This window comes from Macaca fascicularis, chromosome 8 (genome assembly GCF_037993035.2).
Source record: "Macaca fascicularis isolate 582-1 chromosome 8, T2T-MFA8v1.1".
Taxonomy (NCBI): Eukaryota; Metazoa; Chordata; class Mammalia; order Primates; family Cercopithecidae; genus Macaca; species Macaca fascicularis.
This window is the reverse complement of record NC_088382.1, coordinates 150,150,351-150,168,218: the sequence shown is the minus strand read 5'-3', so window position 1 is coordinate 150,168,218 and position 17,868 is coordinate 150,150,351. Positions and strand designations below refer to the sequence as shown.

The window sequence follows — 17,868 nt, the reverse complement described above, 5'->3', positions numbered from 1 at the left end:
GAGGTCTTTTGGGGGTCAGTGATCTGCCTTTGGAGAGCTGCTGCCCTGCAGAGTCACAGCATGCATTTAGACCTCAGCGCCTGGCACATTTCAATAAGACGTGAGCTGCACGGCCCCTTGTGGGAGGGGAATGTGGTACGCAGCCTGGCAGCTGTCTCTCAGCCTGGGCTCAGCAGGTGTAGTGGGTGTGGTCGCTCTTCCTGCCGCCCCAGGGATGCCACGTCCAGGTTGGGATCCTCGTGGCCAGCCAGACGTGCCACGCCTGCAGCGCCTCCCTTGCCCCTCCTCAGCGACAGTGGACAGGGAGGCCATGGGCTCAGCCAGGGCCATAGCCAAGCTTAGTGCAGGAACAGCCTTTTGAAAGGTAGCTGTGCCTCTGTGCCTTCTCCCTGGCTCCATACACAGTTTCTTTGTGCTCTTTTGTTTTTCCAGACAGGGTCTCTCTCCGTCACCCAGGCTAGAGTGCAGTGGCACAATGTCAGCTCACTGTAACCTCCACCACCCGGGCTCAAGTGAGCCTCCCACCTCAGCCTCCTGAGTAGCTGGGACTACAGGCATGTGCCACCATGCCCGGCTAATTTTCTTTTTGTAGGGACAGAGTTTTGCCACTTTGCCCAGGCAGGTCTGCAACTCCTGAGCTCAAGCGATCCAGCCCGCCTTGGCTTCCCACAGTATTGGGATTACAGGCGTGAGCCCCGGGCCGGCCTCTTTGCATTCTTTAGAGTGCTGTTTTCCCTTTGTTGTTGAGTTGTGTGATGACACCGAAATGGGAATGACCCCATGACAGCCCTACTTCTCTCACCCTGAGGATTTCTGGACAGGGAGGCCAGCTTGTGGGTTTGGCTTGTCTGGGGAGATTGGATGTCACAGCTGCCTCCCCATGCTCCAGGCCCTGGATCGGAGTCCTAGGCTGACATTTTCTATTATCCATGTTCAGAAAATGGCAGTTGGGCCACTCCCAGATGGCAGCACTGCAACACAACTGACGACAGTGCCCTGTGAGGTGGGTGGGGCCACCTACTTGTGCCCTTGTGTGCAGGAGGCCAACGGAGCCACCTGCCCGAGGCAGCCATGCTGGGAGTGACCTTCAGATGTCGTGTCATTGGGACCGAGTGCTTTGGGCTGTTGAGAGGCAGCAATGTCTCAGGTGTGGACCACCTGCTGCTGGCAGCCCAGACGCACACGGGGCCTGTCCCTCAGAGAGCCGCGTGCCTCCTGCCCTCATGGCATGACGGCCGTCGTAAAATCTCCACGCGGCCCTAAGCTGCTGCATGTGAGCACCAGCCAGCCACCATGGACACAGGATGGGCAGACAGTTACAGAGCCTGGGGTGACTCTGGTGTCCTTTCTCTGTGGGCCAAGCGGAGGCTAGACCATAATACATTTACAAATTAGAGTGTATTTTGCTGTGAGAAAATAGACCCCTTGGAATTGCCCCTCAGTTTTGACTACAGAGGTTTTTGAAGGGTGGCGTTGACAGGCGTCCGATTCGTGCCAGGGCACGGCACTGTAGGCTGGATGCTGAGTGCTGTTGCCGCAGATGTGCTCAGGCCTAAAGTACCTCCTGGCCGGGGCGTGTGTGAGATGGAAATGCACGCACTCTCCTACTCCCAAGCTTACTCCACCTGCACACTGTGACCTGGGTGTGCTGTTTCTGGCCAAGGGGAATGGCACTCCCTTCTCAGTGACCGGCCACTCCTGTTGGGACCAGGTAGCTGCCAGTCCGAACTGGAATCGTCCCCCGCATGCCCAGCCAAGCCCCTGTTCCTGGGCCCATAGAGACTCTGTCTCCCTTTCGGAAGTCAGACAGTTTGACGGGGGCACTTGCCCCTCATAGCCCAAAGAGGCTGAGTCAGCCCCTCCAGAGCTGTTTCTTTAACTGACAGAGCAAGACTCCTTCTCAAAAAAAAAAAAAGAAAGAAAGTAAAGGGGGGAACCAGTGAGTGCAGGAGTGCCTGCCATGTTGCCATGTTACGTCAAATGTGCATTTTCAGTTACTGTTACTTGTGTATGATTTATTTAGAATTTTATTATGAAGTACCACTAATGAAAAAGAAATATATATACAATTGACCTTTGAACAACAAAAAAGGTTAGTGGTGCTTTATTAGTCTGCTTTCATGCTTCTGATAAAGACATACCCAAGACTGGGCAATTTACAAAAGAAAGAGGTTTAGTTGGACTTACAGTTCCATGTGACTAGGGAAGCCTTGCAGTCATTGCGGAGGGCAAAAGGCACTTCTTACATGACGGCGGCCAAAGAGAATGAGGAAGAAGCAAAAGCAGAAACCCCTGATAAACCAATTGGATCACTGTCACGAGAATAGCACGGGAAAGACCAGTCCCCATGATTTAGTTACCTCCCTGGGTCCCTCCCACAACATGTGGGAATTCTAGGAGATACAATTCAAGTTGAGATTTGGGTGGGGACATAGCCAAACATATCAGGCACTGATCCCCCATGCAATCAAAAGTTCATTCATAACCTTTTTTTTTTTTTGGAAACAATTTCTCTGTTGCCCAGGCTGGAGTACCGTGGCACAATCACAGCTCACTATAGCCTTGACTTCCCTGGCTCAAGCGATCCTCCTATCTCAGCCTCCTGAGTAGCTGGGAGCACAGAGATGGGGTCTCCCTATATTGCCCAGGCTGGTCTCCAACTCATGGGTTCAAACTGTCCTCCCACCTCAACCACCCAAAGAGCTGGGATTATAGGCGTGAACCACTGCACCTAGCTGTGTATAACTGTTGACTCCCCCAAAACTTAAACTACTACTAATAGCCTATTGTTGGCCAGAAGCCTTACCAATAACATGAACTGTAAATTAATATGTCATATGTATTATATAGTTTATTCTTCTTTCTTTCTTTTTTTTTTTTTTTTCCACTCTGTTGCCCAGGGCTGGAGTGCAGTGGTGCTTTCTCTGCTCACTGCAACCTTCACCTCCTGGGTTCAAATGTTTCTCCTGCCTCAGCCTCCCAGGTAGCTGGGATTACAGGCACCCACCACTGCACCTGGCTAATTTTTGTATTTGTTTTGTTTTGTTGGGTTTTTTTTGAGATAGAGTTTCACTCTCGTCACCCAGGCTGGAGTATGGTGTCATCTTGGCTCACTGCAACCTCCGCCTCCCGGGTGATTCTCCTGCCCTGGCCTCCCGAGTAGCTGGGATTACAGGCCCATGCCACCAGGTCCGGCTAATTTTTTTGTATTTTTAGTAGAGACAGGGTTTCACTGTGGGCTGGGGTGGTCTCAAACTCCTGAAGTCGTGATCCGCCTGCCTTAGCCTCCCAAAGTGCTGGGATTACAGGTATGAGCCACCACACCTGGCTGATCTTGTTCCTTTTTATGGCTGCATATTATTCCACAATGTATGATATGGTTACAGCTAGTTTCTGTATTTTTGGTAGAGATGGGGTTTTGCCACATTGGCCAGGCTGGTCTTGAACTCCTGACTTTAGGTGATCCACCTGCCTCAGCTTCCCAGAGTGCTGGGATTACAGGCATGAGCCACTGTGCCTGGCCCTATATAGTTTATTCTTACATTCTTAAGCTGGAGAAAAGTTACTTAAGAAATCATAAGGTAAAGAAAAGATACTTACTCTCCATTAAGTGGAAGTGGATTATTATAAAGGATCCCCTCTGTCTTCAAGCCAAGGAGAGGAAGGAGGAGCTTGGTCTCGCTGTCTCGGGTAGCAGAGGCTGAAGGAAATCCATATATAACTCCACTTGCGTAGTTCCAACCCATGTTTTTCAAGGGCTAGCTATGTACATACATTTAAAGAGTGGTATTAAACCACATCCTGTACCCCCACCCAGGCCCAGCTGTTCCCTCCTCCCACCCTGAAATCCCCCATGGGCCGAGCCTTGATTGCATCCTCACCCCCTGCCACCTGCTCTGCTGTCCTGATGACTTGAGTGAAGCTGGCCCTTCCCTCTGTTGGTTTCCTCAGCTGTGCTGTATCGCCTGTGCGTGTGACTCTGACTTCCGGAAGGAATCGTGCTGCGGTGCCCTTCTGTGGCTTGCTGCTTTTCTTGCTATTCGATGTTTGAAGTCCATCCAGCTGGAAGGATTTGCTCGTTTTTCCTCACCCTCATCTTTTGCAGATGGTCCTCGGGGCACGGCCAGTTTGGGGCCGTCGGGCACGACAGTGCTCTGAGTGCTGGTGGGCATCTGCCAGAGCCAGCCCAGGCCCAGGTGGAAAGGGTGTGTACCTGGGACCCAGGTGGGCAGGTGACATCTGCAGAGTCTGGTTGTTGCTCTGTGAGGTTCAAACAAGGTGTGGCAAGAAGCCAGGCCCTGAGCGACAAGTGTGAGCAGATGGGAGCCGGGCATGGGTATGGTGGGCAGTGGGCGAGCAAGCGAATGTGCCTGGTGCCACCAAACAACACTGGGCTGGGGCATGCCGGCAAGCAGGGTTTGTGGTCCTGAATCAGGGAGGGCACCTCAGGTGAGTGGAGCAGAGGCAGCGGGCCCTGGGCAGGGTAGGAGAGGCTGGTGCTGAATACCTGGGGCCCTGGCGTCACACATGGAGTGGGAAGGCCTTCGGGGTCCAAATTCCATCTCTGCCCTTTCGTGGCTTTGTGGCCTTGGGCTATTTTTTTAAGTCTGGTTTTCTGCGTTTTCATGTATGAAAAGTGGTGAGTCGGCCAGGCACAGTGGCTCACGCTCGTACTCCCAGCACTTTGGGAGGCCAAGGTGGGAGGATCCCTTGAGCCCAGGAGTTCGAGACCAGCACAGGCAACATGGTGAAACTCCATCTCTACAAAATAAAAAACTAAAAAATTGGCCAGGCGTGGTGGCTCAAGCCTGTAATCCCAGCACTTTGGGAGGCCAAGACGGGTGGATCACGAGGTCAGGAGATCAAGACCATCCTGGCTAACACGGTGAAACCCCGTCTCTACTAAAAAAAAAAAATACAAAAAACTAGCTGGGTGAGGTGGTGGGCGCCTGTAGTTCCAGCTACTCGGGAGGCTGAGGCAGGAGAATGACGTAAACCCAGGAGGCGAAGCTTGCAGTGAGCTGAAATCCGGCCACTGCACTCCAGCCTGGGCGACAGAGTGAGACTCCGTCTCAAAAAAAAAAAAAAAAACTAAAAAATTAGCCGAGCTTGGTGGTGTGCGTCTGTAGTCCCAGCTACTTGGAAAGCCGAGGTGGGAGGATCCCTTGAGCCTAAGAGGTCAAGGTTGAAGTGAGCCAATATTGCGCCACTGCACTCCAGCTGGGGCCACAGTGAGACCCTGCCTCAACAAAAGTGGCGAATGAATTTTCCCTTGCTGGGGTCACTGGGCATGTGAGGATAAAGTATATAACATCCGTAACCTGTCACGTCGGTGTTCCTGAGACACTGGGAAGCATTATTAGCAAATAGCGAAGTTGCTTCACGCGTCACCTGAGTGGGCTTGTGTATGTCCACGTATTTGGAGGTATGAGGCCCAGATCGCGATTTAACTGCAGGCTGTGAGTAGCGGAGTGGGGTTTGCAGGTGACAGCAGCATGATCTGGCGTTAGGTGCAACTTGTGGGTGAGGGAAGGGGCCATTCAGAGACTGGGGAGGAGGTAGTGAGTTCATTGTTTGAGGGTGAAACAAGAGGATACGTTTTCGACCACTGTCAGTACGCTGGCCACGGCCACACGTGACTCTGTACATAAGTGAGTAGTTTAAAATTCAGTTCCTTGGTCATATTTCAAGTGCTCCGTAGTCACATGTGGCCGGTGGTTGGCTAGAGGCCTGGGCAGGGACTTCCTCACCCAGGAGTAGACGTCTGGAAGCCAGCCACTGCTGGGCTGCGTCCTCCCTGGGGCTTCGCAGGAGGGAGTAACCTTGTGTGCCTTGGATCCTCGCAGGTGGAGCTGGAGGTCACGCTGCCGGGAGAAGGCAAGGATCGCATCTTCAAGGTGTCCATCAAGTGGGTGTCCTGCGTGAGCTTGCAGGCGTTACACGATGCACTTTCAGGGCGGCTGCCCAGCGTCCCTTTTGAGACGATCCAGGCCCTGGACGTGGTCATGAGGCACTTGCCGTCCATGAGGTGAGGGCGCCACACGGGACCAAGGGTGGGGGAAATCCGCTGCGGCTCCGAGGGTCCCCTGCAGGGTGAAATCTGTCCGAGGAACGGCTCATTCTCGGAACCAGGGTGGGAATGGTCACGTAGGTTTTCTGTGATGAAGATAACACAAATGGTGCTAAGGTGGAAACAGTGTTAATATAAACATAAGTCACCAGCATTCTCGGCCTGGCCCGAAAGTGTGGCCTCCCTGTTTGTGCGCACATTGGTGCCTTCGTGTTCCGCGCAGCCCTCTGCCCCCAGCACTTTTCTGCTCCTCTCTGGCCCTTGCACTTGGGACTCGTGATAGGAAAGTCATGCTGTTCCCAGTTTCGTGCTGCACGCGTGTCCGCAGCTCTGGGGACCGTCACCGCTGCTTTTTGTGATTGTTGGGGACGTCTTTATTCTCAGGATTATTCTTTTACCACAAATTGCCACGCTTGCGATTGCTGGGAGAGGATGTAGGGACAGTGTGAGGGCTCACAGTCGGCCCGGTTGCTGGGCAGAGGGTTGCGCTAATTTCCTGAGTCCCCCGCTGTTGGAGGAGCAAGGCCAGCTCAGCACGTCACCCCTCAGTTTCCCGCCCCGGAACACCTGCCCTCACACTGGTGCCTGGGAACAATTTGAGTTTTCAAGTTTCGTCTCTTTCGAACCAAAGCCTACACCGAAACAAAGCCCCACACTCACACACCCCAGGACTGACCAAAGCTTTAAGAGTCCAGGAGAGCGTTGGGGCTTCCCTCATGGAAGAGAAGGTGCTTCGAGGTCATGTGTAAGATTTTTAGGGGACCATGGTGTTCTCAGTCTTCAGGCATGGGAGGAGGTGACCAAATACAGGACAGGCTGTCGCTCCCAGCAGGAACGCACCTTCCCCCACGTGTAATCTGTCTCTGCTTTGAACTATCGGTAGAGGAAGGCCGTAGGTATGTGGAGAAACAGTCTAGAAGGATGGTTGCCAAAATGGCATCTACTTTTTCATATGGAGTTGCAGAAATGACTGTGATTCTTTTCTGAATTCCTTTGGATTACTTCCATTCACTTTATAATCAGGGCGGAAACTGCCGTTTTCATTTTGGGATAAGAAGAGCAGCCGAGGCAGGATTATTAGCGCGTCTCAGGTGGAGAGTGAAGGGGCCATGGGGGTGGTTGGGTCAGCGCAGCCCACAGGTAGGGAGTGCCGAGGCCCACCGCATTTCTTCCCTTCAGCATCATTAGTGACGGCGCCTCCCGGGCCACCAGACCCCTCGGTGCCCGTGCAGCAGGCGAGGCTGCTGTGCTGGAGAATGTGTCTGCTTCAGTCGAGTGGCTCCAGTCCGGCCAGCACAGCATCCCTCCCAGGCCCGGAAGAGGTTGTGAAGCCCTCATGCTGGCCCTTCCACCTCCTGCGGGGGAGCCCACAGCAGGCAGCTCGGGGCTCGGAGCCTGCCTGGGGAGCCCGCGGCTAAAGGACCTGGCAGATGCTGGGTCATGTGTGGACAGCCACACGGCCAGAAGCGGCACATCTCCCCACGGCTGAGGCTGGGCCTGGCTGCGGCTGGCACCTGGCAGGTGCCCACTTCCACCTGCGCTTGGGGACACCGGCCCGGTGAAGTGAAGAGTAGACAGTGAGGACAGTAAGGCGAGACGAAGCCAGGACAGGGAGCCTGGACCAGAAACACACCAGGTGCTGGGGGTTTGTGCTCCACCTGTGCGGTGCGTTTAAACATCTTTCACCATTCCCCAGTGAGGCCACAGGTCCCCCAGCCTGCTGCCGTTACAGCGTCCCGCACAGCAGGCCATGTACACAGGCTGGAGTGCCGCGTAGTAAACATGGATTTAAAAGGAGGGGAAATGGAGCTCTGATGAGGGTGTGGTGGGCACAGACAAAGCCCACCCAGAGGCCACTGTTCCTTCTGGAAGACGCATCTGACAGGTGGTGGGGTGGGGTCTCTTGGTTCCAGGTACACCCCCGTGGGCCGCTCCTTCTTCACTGCGTCTGAGGGCTGCTCCAACCCTCTTGGCGGGGGCCGAGAAGTGTGGTTTGGCTTCCATCAGTCTGTCCGGCCTTCTCTCTGGAAAATGATGCTGAACATTGATGGTAAGCAGTGCCCTGGGATCTTCACTGCAGGGCAGGGCTGGGCATGGGCTGGGGGTCAGGACCCCGGTGGCGGGGTGGCTTGTGGCCAGCTCCACACATGGCCTCTGTCAGAGCCGGCGCTGCTGGGTGACACCTGGCTGGTCTCACCTGCAGTGCTGGGTGGGTTAGGGCAGTGGCTCTCAGGCCAGTGTGGAGCCGCCAGGAGGTCGCGCCCTCAGAGGCTGTGGTCAGGGGCTGAGGCGGGCCTGAGGATCCCGCTGTTCCGTGCAGGACATCTGCTGCCCTCTCTGTGAAAAAGACGAGCGTGAAGTCCAGCGAAAAGGATCGGTCTTCTCATTTGGGAGTTTATTATTATGAAAAGCTCTAGAAAGGAATGAGAATTCGATCTTGCTCAGTTATACATTTATTGAAAAAGAATTACATAAAAGGGAATGGTGAATTTCAGAAATATCTCCACCAGAAGGTCCCCAGAAAATCCTACCACACTGGCTTCTTTCTCAGAGGGTGTCGCCCTGACCAGAGGGAGGGTCAGCAGCTCGGGCCTGAGCTTGTCACTGCTGGCCTGCCCGTCTCTAGGCCCGAGGCTGGCCTTGGTAGGGAGTGAGAACCCCGGCCGGGTGTCCCCACCATGGCTGGCCTGGCCTGTGAGGCCCCTCCAGGACTATGGGCCTGTCCAGCAGCCCCGCAGTCATGCTTAGGCCTTTGCCTCTGTCTTTTCTCGCCTACAGTGTCGGCAACAGCATTTTACAAGGCACAGCCAGTAATCGAGTTTGTTTGTGAAGTTTTGGATTTTAAAAGTATTGAAGAACAACAAAAACCTCTGACAGATTCCCAAAGGGTAAAGTTTACCAAAGAAATTAAAGGTAATGAACTGTCCGAGCACACCTGGCTAAGGGCTGGGAGGCCCCTTCCCGGTCTGCCTCCAGGACCGCATTTTGCGGTTCTGGTTCTTATGTGCGTTTAGGGAGATGGGGGTGGCGGAATTTAGCCATCAGATGAAGTAGCACGGAAATGAATTAGACCCATTTCCCCGAGCAGGAGTGGGCGTTTCCTAAATAAATACAACCCCGTGGGGTGGGGGTGAGGTTGAGTTTGGGGAGTCAGTCACGTCTGAGTCATGATATCAGGACTAGAAGCAGCAGCGCGGCTGTGATCAGCATTTCATAACGCTGGAACCTAGGATGCATTTTCTTTTGTTTTCATTTAACTTTACACAGCCCGGCAGGCATCTGTAGCCGGTCAGCCTGCTTTCTACTCCCAGAAACTCAGACTGGGGGGTCTGGGACTTGTCTGGGGTCCTTCTACCCATCAGCAACAGAGTGGGTGCCTGCCCCTGGCTCCACAAACCCTGCCTACTGAACCCGTCCTTTTGGAAGGCCATTTGCAGGGCCATCCGCAGTACCCCGTGTTACCACAATGACCCACGGGGGGCACAGAATAGCACGAGGGTGGACACCCGATGCTTTAAGCTGAGCCTCCCCCCCACCATGGGGTATTCTTGTAGGTGAGATGGACCCAGCTGGGGTGGCCTGGGGGTGACCTGTGGGTCAGCCTCCCTAGGGGAGCCCTGCAGCCCTCTGGAGCCCCCTTAACTTGAGTCCGCAGCCACATTCCTATGAAAACTGATTCTCGGGAAGTGGCGCTTGCACTCAGGTCAGGACAGCCCAGATGCTGATGCCTGTGTTCCGTGTCCCCAGGTCTAAAGGTGGAGATAACGCACTGTGGGCAGATGAAGAGGAAGTACCGCGTCTGCAATGTGACCCGGCGGCCCGCCAGTCACCAAACGTAACACGCCCTTCCTTTCAGACTCTCTTGGCTGGGGCCCCCAAGGTCACCCCGATGGGCACACTCTGGAGCCACGATTCTATGCCCATTCTCCGGAAAGGACCATTTCGTGCTGTTTTTCAATCCTAAAATTGTCCCTTACATGGCTCAGTAGATTCCAAACTTCACCTAAGTTTGTGAGGCGTCTCCTGCCGTCACCGTGCAGAGGCCCTGGCTGCCAAACCGGCCTGGCCTGCTTTCCTCGTCCTGTCCTGGGGGCTTCAGGCCTTCTGGGCACTGGGAACGCGCGGCATGTAAACGGCTTCCAGGGTCGCCACGGTCTGCTGGAAGACGCACAGACCTTTCTGGACGTCTCCATTCGTCCTGACTCCTGTACACACACTGTGACATTGTGGGTAATTTATGAGTAATGACGCCTGTAGGTATTTTTTTGTTTCCCAACTCCAGAAACAAAATGAGAATTTAGGGGCTCAGGAACATTCCAGATAACCCAAAGCACGTGACGTGGTTTTCACTCCCAGAAGTGCTCTGAATGTTTGCTCCTCACACGTCACCCTAAAAAGAAAAACCAAATGAAAAGCAGCGTGAGGGAAGGGACCCCGGGATGACCTCGGCCTGAACACCCCTTTTGCTCCTCAGATTCCCGCTGCAGCAGGAGAGCGGGCAGACGGTGGAGTGCACGGTGGCCCAGTACTTCAAGGACAGGCACAAGTTGGTTCTGCGCTACCCCCACCTCCCATGTTTACAAGTCGGACAGGAGCAGAAACACACCTACCTTCCCCTGGAGGCAAGTCACCCTCTCCCTGTGGTCTCTGGGGGCTTGGGAGGGCAGCGTTCCGGGCTGGAGCATGCAGCTTCCAGAAACTGCCGAGGCCCCAGTCAGGTACAAATGGCGCTGCTGCTGCAGGAACTCGGGTGGGTTAATGGGCTTTGTTGCACCTCGGTTTTTGCCTTCAGTAAAATGGGGTCCGCAGCTCTCTTGTGGGATTGGCGTGAGCCTTGACTGAGATTGTGTGTAACGCGCCCAGCGGGCCCCGCAGCCGGAGGCAGGTGTTCTGTCACTGCACGCTTGCGTCATTCACTCTCCTCTAACATCACGACTCTTTGAAAAAAATCCTTGCCTTGGGAAAGGGTCAAATTCCGACCCTGAGCCATGTGCTGTAACTCTTCCCTTGGTGTTTAGATTCTGGCACTTTGCTGTCGTTCAGTAGGGCTGGGCAGCTCCAGTGCCTTGTCCCATAGGTAGACGTCTTTCACACCTGCAGCCGCTTTCATGCCCGCAGCCACCGAAGACTGGAGAAAGCCCAGAAGTGCTGGTGTCAGGACACAGCCCCGTTGACCGGGTGGGCTGGGCACAGAGGCCGTGGGATCTGTGTGTTCGCGCGACGTGGGGTTTACTTAGCAGGGATTTCTGTTGTGAAGTGGAAGGCCGTGGAGCAGCCCCCACAGCAGACACCTGCATGGCGCTTCATAGCCCAGGGATGAGAAAGAGACAGTCCCAAGCAGAGACAGGCCACCAGCCCCTGAGTCCCCTGCCCACTCCCCTGGTCACACCAGTGCGGCACTGATGACCTGTCTCTATGTCCTCTTCGCAGGTCTGTAACATAGTGGCAGGACAAAGATGTATTAAAAAATTAACGGACAATCAGACCTCAACCATGATCAGAGCGACTGCTAGGTCGGCACCCGATCGGCAAGAAGAGATCAGCAAATTGGTGAGCGTCAGTCCCGGGCAGGGCCGCCCTGTGGAGTCCAGTCCGGTTGCCCTGGCACAGAAACCTCTGATGCTTGGAACGGATGCAGCTGCTGGAGAGATGGGAGGCCCCCACCCACTCCGTGCATTTTCTTCTTCCCCTTTGCCAGATGCGAAGCGCAAGTTTCAACACAGATCCATACGTCCGTGAATTTGGAATCATGGTCAAAGATGAGATGACGGACGTGACTGGGCGGGTGCTGCAGCCGCCCTCCATCCTCTACGGGGGCAGGGTACGTGCGGGGCAGCGGGGACCGTGTGGCTGCGGGGCATGTCTCTGCCCCGCAAACCCTCTCAGGTTCTGAGCCATTGGCCGCAGTGTAGACTGTGTTCCGTGCAGGAGAATCCTTTCTACCCTGGGCTGAGCCTGTAAAAGGCGTGAGACTTCATAAAGGAATGACTTTCCTTGGGCCTTTTTAAAGTTTTTCAGAATTACCCTTAATGTTTTCAGAAGATAATTTTTATTATCCCATGAAAGTTTAGAGAGTGCCATTCTTTGCGTGACGGATGCTCACCGAGGGTCAAATTATTTCCCAGAAGCCTGTACTGCTTTTGTATTCTATAACTTTTGCTATGAGGGTGTTTGGTAACAGTTTTTTGTCCTTGCTAATTAAATTCTAGTTTTGTTTGTTTTGAGGCAGGGACTTGCTCTGTCACCCGAGCTAGAAGGCAGTGGCATGACCATAGGTCCCTGCAGCCTCTAACTCCCAGGCTCAAACAAATCTCTCTCCTCAGCCTCCCAAGGAGCTGGGAATACAGGCGTGAGCCACTGTGGCCAGCCCTTAACTTCTCCTTTTCATCAGTGTGGAACCAAAGGTGTCCTGAGCACTGAGCCCTCCGACGTCTCCTCTCATTTCCTCCTGGGCAGACCCTCGGGTGCAAGCACACCACGTCTGGTGGGAGGGTCCAGAGGTGACCACGCTGGGAGGGACACCAGGGCTCTGCAGGGCCTTAGTGTCAGAGGTTACTGACTTTCTTAAGCACCTGGCATCTGTGTAAGGGTCTGCCTAACCTTTTACACCCTAGTTTCTACCTAACGGAATTTTACCCTCATCCTCAGGACCTGGAACGAGGTTTTGGTTTGTTTTTTGTTTGTTTTTTCCTGTCTTATTTCAAAATATAGGTTCTGGGCTGGGCGCAGTGAGTGGTTGGCATCTGTAATCCCAGCACTTTGGGAGGCTGAGGCGGGTGGATCACTTGAGATCAGGAGTTTGAGACCAGAAACCCTGTCTCTACTAAAAATACAAAAATTAGCCTGGAGTGGTGGTGCGTGCCTGTAATCCCGGCTACTCAGGAGGATGAGGCAGGAGAATCACTTGAACCCAGGAGGTGGAGGTTGCAGTGAGCTGAGATCACACTGCTGCGCTCCAGCCTGGGTGACAGAGCAAGACTTGTCTCAAAACATAAAAAATACTTTAAACAAAAAAGTTCTGTTTTTTAAATGTTTCAGAATTCAGAAGATTTAAAAGAATGAGAGGAAAAAAGTCTCTTTTTTTCCCAGTTCTCAGTTGTCCTCTCAGGAAGCAATTGGTGTTCTTTCTCCTTTGTAAAATCACCCAGGGATGATTCACCCCTTTTTGTGAAAATAATAGCAGTACCTGTATTTCTGTGCCTCGCTGTTTTCTAGCTAAATATTTCCGTAGAGCTCACTGAGAGGCTGCTGGCCGTTCTGTGTTGCTGTGCGTGCGTGTCTTGTCCTCTGGTGCTGTTGCGTGGGACCCCATCGTGTAGGGGTCTGTGTCCCTGGTGGTGGGCACAGCCATTCCTTGTCTCTCTGAAAGGAGTCTGAGCGAGGCCCTTCAGCCCTCCCTGGCTTGCTTGTCCCCCCAGGCCCCAGGTGCTGTATAAACACAGCCCAAGCCCAGGAGGAAGAGCGCATGATTCCGCTTCATGAGTTGGGGAGGAGACCCCAGGGAGAGCAGAGGAGTGCCTGCCCCCGTGGGGGGACGGGGCTTTTGAACCCAGCGCCGCTTCACAGCCCTGCTGGCTTCTTGGAAGCCCTCTTAGCAAGGGCAAGGGCAGTGGTTGTCTGAAAAACAGAAGCACTTGTGTAAGCCAACCTTGCAAAAATCTCAGAGTGTAGGGATTAAGAGAGCTTGTAGACTGGGTGCCACGGCTCATGCCTGTAATCCCAGCACTTTGGGAGGCCAAGGCAGGAAGATCACCTGAGATTAGGAGTTCGAGACCAGCCTCTGGTCAACATGGTGAAACCCTGTCTGTACTAAAAAGTACAAAAACTAGCCAGGCGCCTATAATCCCAGCCAACTCTGGAGACTGAGGCAGGAGAACTGCTTGAACCTGGGAGGCAGAGGTTGCGGTGAGCCGAGATTGTGCCACTGCATTCCACCCTAGGCAACAGAGTGAGACTCTGTCTCAAAAAAAAAAAAAGAAAGGCCGGGCGCGGTGGCTCACACTTGTAATCCCAGCACTTTGGGAGGCCAAGGTGGGCGGATCACCTGAGGTCAGGAGTTCAAGACCAGCCTGACAAGCATTGAGAAACCCCTTCTCTACTAAAAATACAAAATTAGCCGGGTGTGGTGGCACATGCCTGTAATCCCAACTACTCGGGAGGCTGAGTCAGGAGAATCGCTTGAACCCAGGAGGCGGAGGTTGCAGTGAGCCAAGATCATGCCATTGCACTCCAGCCTGGGCAACAAGAGCAAAACTCCATCTCAAAAAAAAAAGAAAAAACAACCTTGTAATTTGTTTGAGACAGTGTCTTTCTCTGTTGCCCTGGCTGCAGTGCAGTGACGTAGTAATAACTCACTGCAGCCTTTACCTTCCAGGCTCAAGTGATCCTCCCACCTCAGCCTCTCGAATTGCTGGGACCACAGCCACACCACCACACCCAGCTAGGTTTTTAATGTTTTATAGAGACGAGGTCTCACTATGTTACCCAGGCTGGTCTTGAACTCCTGGGCTCAAGCAGTCCTCCCACCTCAGCACCACACCTGACTGAGCTTGTAATGCTGCTGTTAATACATGAATACCTTTTTCCAGATCTCTAAAACATTTTAATGTGAGGAAACATTCCTGTCCCCTGCCCTACCTACCCCCGGTCCATTGTTAGTGCAAAAAACCAAAATATCCTTCAGAAAGCAGTGTGTACAGCAGGAGTTCTCGACCGGGCATGACTTTGCCCCCCAGGAGACATCTGGCAGTGTCTGGAGACATTTTTTATTGTCACAACTTGGGGGTGAGTGGGATAGTCTACAGGGCACAGGACAGCCCCGTGACAAAGAATCACTGAACTTGAACTTCAGATGTCAGTTGTGCTGAGGTTGAGAAGTACCTGTATAGTAAGAGCCTGTGTGTGTGTGTGCGTGTGTGTGCATGTGAGTGCGTGTGTGTGTGTGTATGTGTACTCCCTGTCTGGAGCCCCAGGCTGTCTGTGAGACTCTTGCACACAGGGAGGCTGGTGGGAACAGGCAGAAGTTATAAAAATATAGGAAGCAAAGCATTTATTTCTATCACGTGTCTGATTTCTACAGCAGGCATTTTGTACGAAATGTTTTCTACAGAAAAGATTTTGTACGAAAAATGTTTTCTGCTAAAAAAACAAAAATCTCTACAGAGTAAATGACAGCAACTCAGGCACAGCCGCATCCTTTAGTGATGCCCCCAGGCCTAGGAGTGCCTGTCCGTCCCACAAAGGACCCTTCCTGGCCCACCCTTCACTTGAGAAGCACTTGAAGCCGGTTCAAACATTCCTTAGGTGACAGTGCTCAGGGCTGGTCCTTTCTAGCTGAGGGCTGACAGCGTATTTGCACAGCTCGCCTTTCTCTTCTCAAGTGGAAGTAGCTCCCATTTCCGACACAGCTGCAGGCAGTGGCATGCTGAGTGGAAAAAGCTACGGGCTCAGTCCCAGCTCTGATCTCCCCTTTCCACGTCATTGATGATAGGGGAGCGGAAATGAGGGAAAGCTCAGTATAGAACAGGAGACCTTCCTGTGGCATGGCAAGGCACTTCTGTTTCTCCAGGCTACTCATGAGGTTGGATAGAGCTTTGGGCCTCCCTCCTCCTGGCTTAGCCCCCATCTGTCTGTTCATCACTTACCCATCCATCCATCCATCCATCCATACATCTATCCATCTATGCATCTCTCTCTCCATCCACCTACCTATCTTATCCACTCATCAACCATCCACCCACCCACCTTATCCGCCCATCAACCATCCACCCACCCACTTTATCCACCTATTAACCATCCACCCGCCCATCTTATCCACCAGTCATCAACTGACCACCCACCTACCTTATCCACCCATCAACCATCCACCCACCCATCTTCCACCAGCCCGTCCATCTACCGTTCCTCCGGTTGTCTGCATCACTAGGCAGTTCAGAGACAGGAGACAACACAGCAGTTCTTTCCCTGAGAAGCCATTGTTGGTCAGGGGGACCAGCAGTGAGAGTAACAAAGTCTAAGGTTGAAGGACTAGGTTTTCTATTTTTTCTCACCCGGAACCTTTTGCCATTTGCAGAATAAAGCGATTGCGACGCCTGTCCAGGGCGTCTGGGACATGCGGAACAAGCAGTTCCACACGGGCATCGAGATCAAGGTGTGGGCCATCGCGTGCTTTGCCCCCCAGCGCCAGTGCACAGAAGTCCATCTGAAGTAAGCCCTCCACAGGCAGAAGCTCCGGCCTGGGGGTCCCGCCCAATGGGCAGCTCGAGTGACCACTTGCAGGACTGACTCTGGTTGGGGCGGGGGTGAGGGCACTGGCATGGGTTTTGGTGTCAGGTTCATCAGCCTTTCCCTGTCAAATACCATTGCCCGGGCCAGGGCAAGACATGCTGCCCCGTCGGTGCCCCTCACTCCTGGGACCTACCCTCGCAGTGAGCATGGAGAAGTAGCGCAGACCATAGACGAAACCAAACAGGATCTGAAGGAGGTTTATAAGGAGGGGCAAAAGAGAGAATTGGATTCAAAGAACTCCAGTTATTTAAAAAAAACTAATTGAGCTCCATATTTGTGTAAATTAGAAGGAGAAAGTGAAGACAGAGTCAGGAAGAGATGGGCACAGTGGCTTAGGCCTGTAATCCCCAGTACTTTGGGAGGCTGAGGCAGAAGGATCACTTGAGGTCAGGAGTTTGAGACCAGCCCATCTCTACAAAAAATACAAAAATTAGCCAAGCGTGATGGTGCCGCACCTATAATACTAGCTGCTCGGGCCGCTGAGGCTGGAGAATCGCTTGAACCCGGGAGGCGGATGTTGCAGTGAACCGAGATCACACCACTACACTCCAACCTGGGTGAAAAAGCAAGACTCCATCTCAAGAAAAAAAAATAGGCCGGGCGCGGTGGCTCAAGCCTGTAATCCCAGCACTTTGGGAGGCCGAGATGGGCGGATCACAAGGTCAGGAGATCGAGACCATCCTGGCTAACACGGTGAAACCCCGTCTCTACTAAAAAAATACAGAAAACTAGCCGGGTGAGGTGGTGGGCGCCTGTAGTCCCAGCTACTCAGGAGGCTGAGGCAGGAGAATGGTGTAAACCCAGGAGGCGGAGCTTGCAGCGAGCTGGGATCCTGCCACTGCACTCCAGCCTGGGTGACAGAGCGAGAGTGAGACTCCGTCTCAAAAAAACAAAAAGAAAAGAAAAAAAAGAATCAGGAAGAGATGGTGAAGTAGAGAGGTGGAGAGGCTGGGAGTATTATCTTCCTTCCCAGACAAGGGGAGTGATTAAGAGGAGAAAAGCTTTGGTTCAGGTCTCTGCCACCTGCCCAGGTGAGCACCGGGCCCTCTAGGAAGCCCAAGTGCCGTGAAAGGGCCTGCCCTCACCCAGGACGCTCGCCTTGACCAGCACAGCTGTGCCAGGTACGAGCCCAGCGGGACTGTCGGGAGCACACAGCAGGGTGGCTCATGCCTTTTTGCCAAACTTCAAAGGGAACGTAAAGTCTTTGTTTCCCCGCTCTATGGGGGCAGCAGGAGAGAACTCCAGCCTGTGAGGTGTAGCCGGTCCCTTGACAGTTCCAGCAAGGGCTGGCTGTGAACAGGCACGGCCCTGGGAGCTGACGTCTTGCTGGCAAGTGGCCATCTGTCCTTCTGAGGCCACCTCTTGTCCACACTGCTGGCAGAGGAGATGGAAGCCCAGAGAGGATGTTTGGGAAGCAAACTAAAGTAGGTTAGTTCTGAACACAGGGTCACCTCCTGCCCCTTCTTCTGTCCTTGGCCCCTTGCTTCACTTTGGCCTGGAGCTGAAGATAC

General features: G+C 53.5%; 1 protein-coding gene across 4 annotated transcripts in view; it reads left to right on the top strand.

The window, feature by feature from the left end:
- AGO2 (argonaute RISC catalytic component 2) overlaps positions 1-17,868 on the top strand; it is a 107,890-nt gene that overhangs the window by 71,763 nt on the left and 18,259 nt on the right. For all 4 annotated transcript variants that reach the window (XM_073999557.1, XM_045399295.3, XM_045399294.3 and 1 more), the window contains 8 exons: positions 5,847-6,028; positions 7,984-8,120; positions 8,849-8,983; positions 9,818-9,905; positions 10,545-10,692; positions 11,501-11,620; positions 11,769-11,891; positions 16,143-16,276. In XM_073999557.1, coding sequence (XP_073855658.1) covers positions 5,847-6,028; positions 7,984-8,120; positions 8,849-8,983; positions 9,818-9,905; positions 10,545-10,692; positions 11,501-11,620; positions 11,769-11,891; positions 16,143-16,276 — 1,067 coding nt within the window. The remainder of the gene's footprint in view (positions 1-5,846; positions 6,029-7,983; positions 8,121-8,848; positions 8,984-9,817; positions 9,906-10,544; positions 10,693-11,500; positions 11,621-11,768; positions 11,892-16,142; positions 16,277-17,868) is intronic.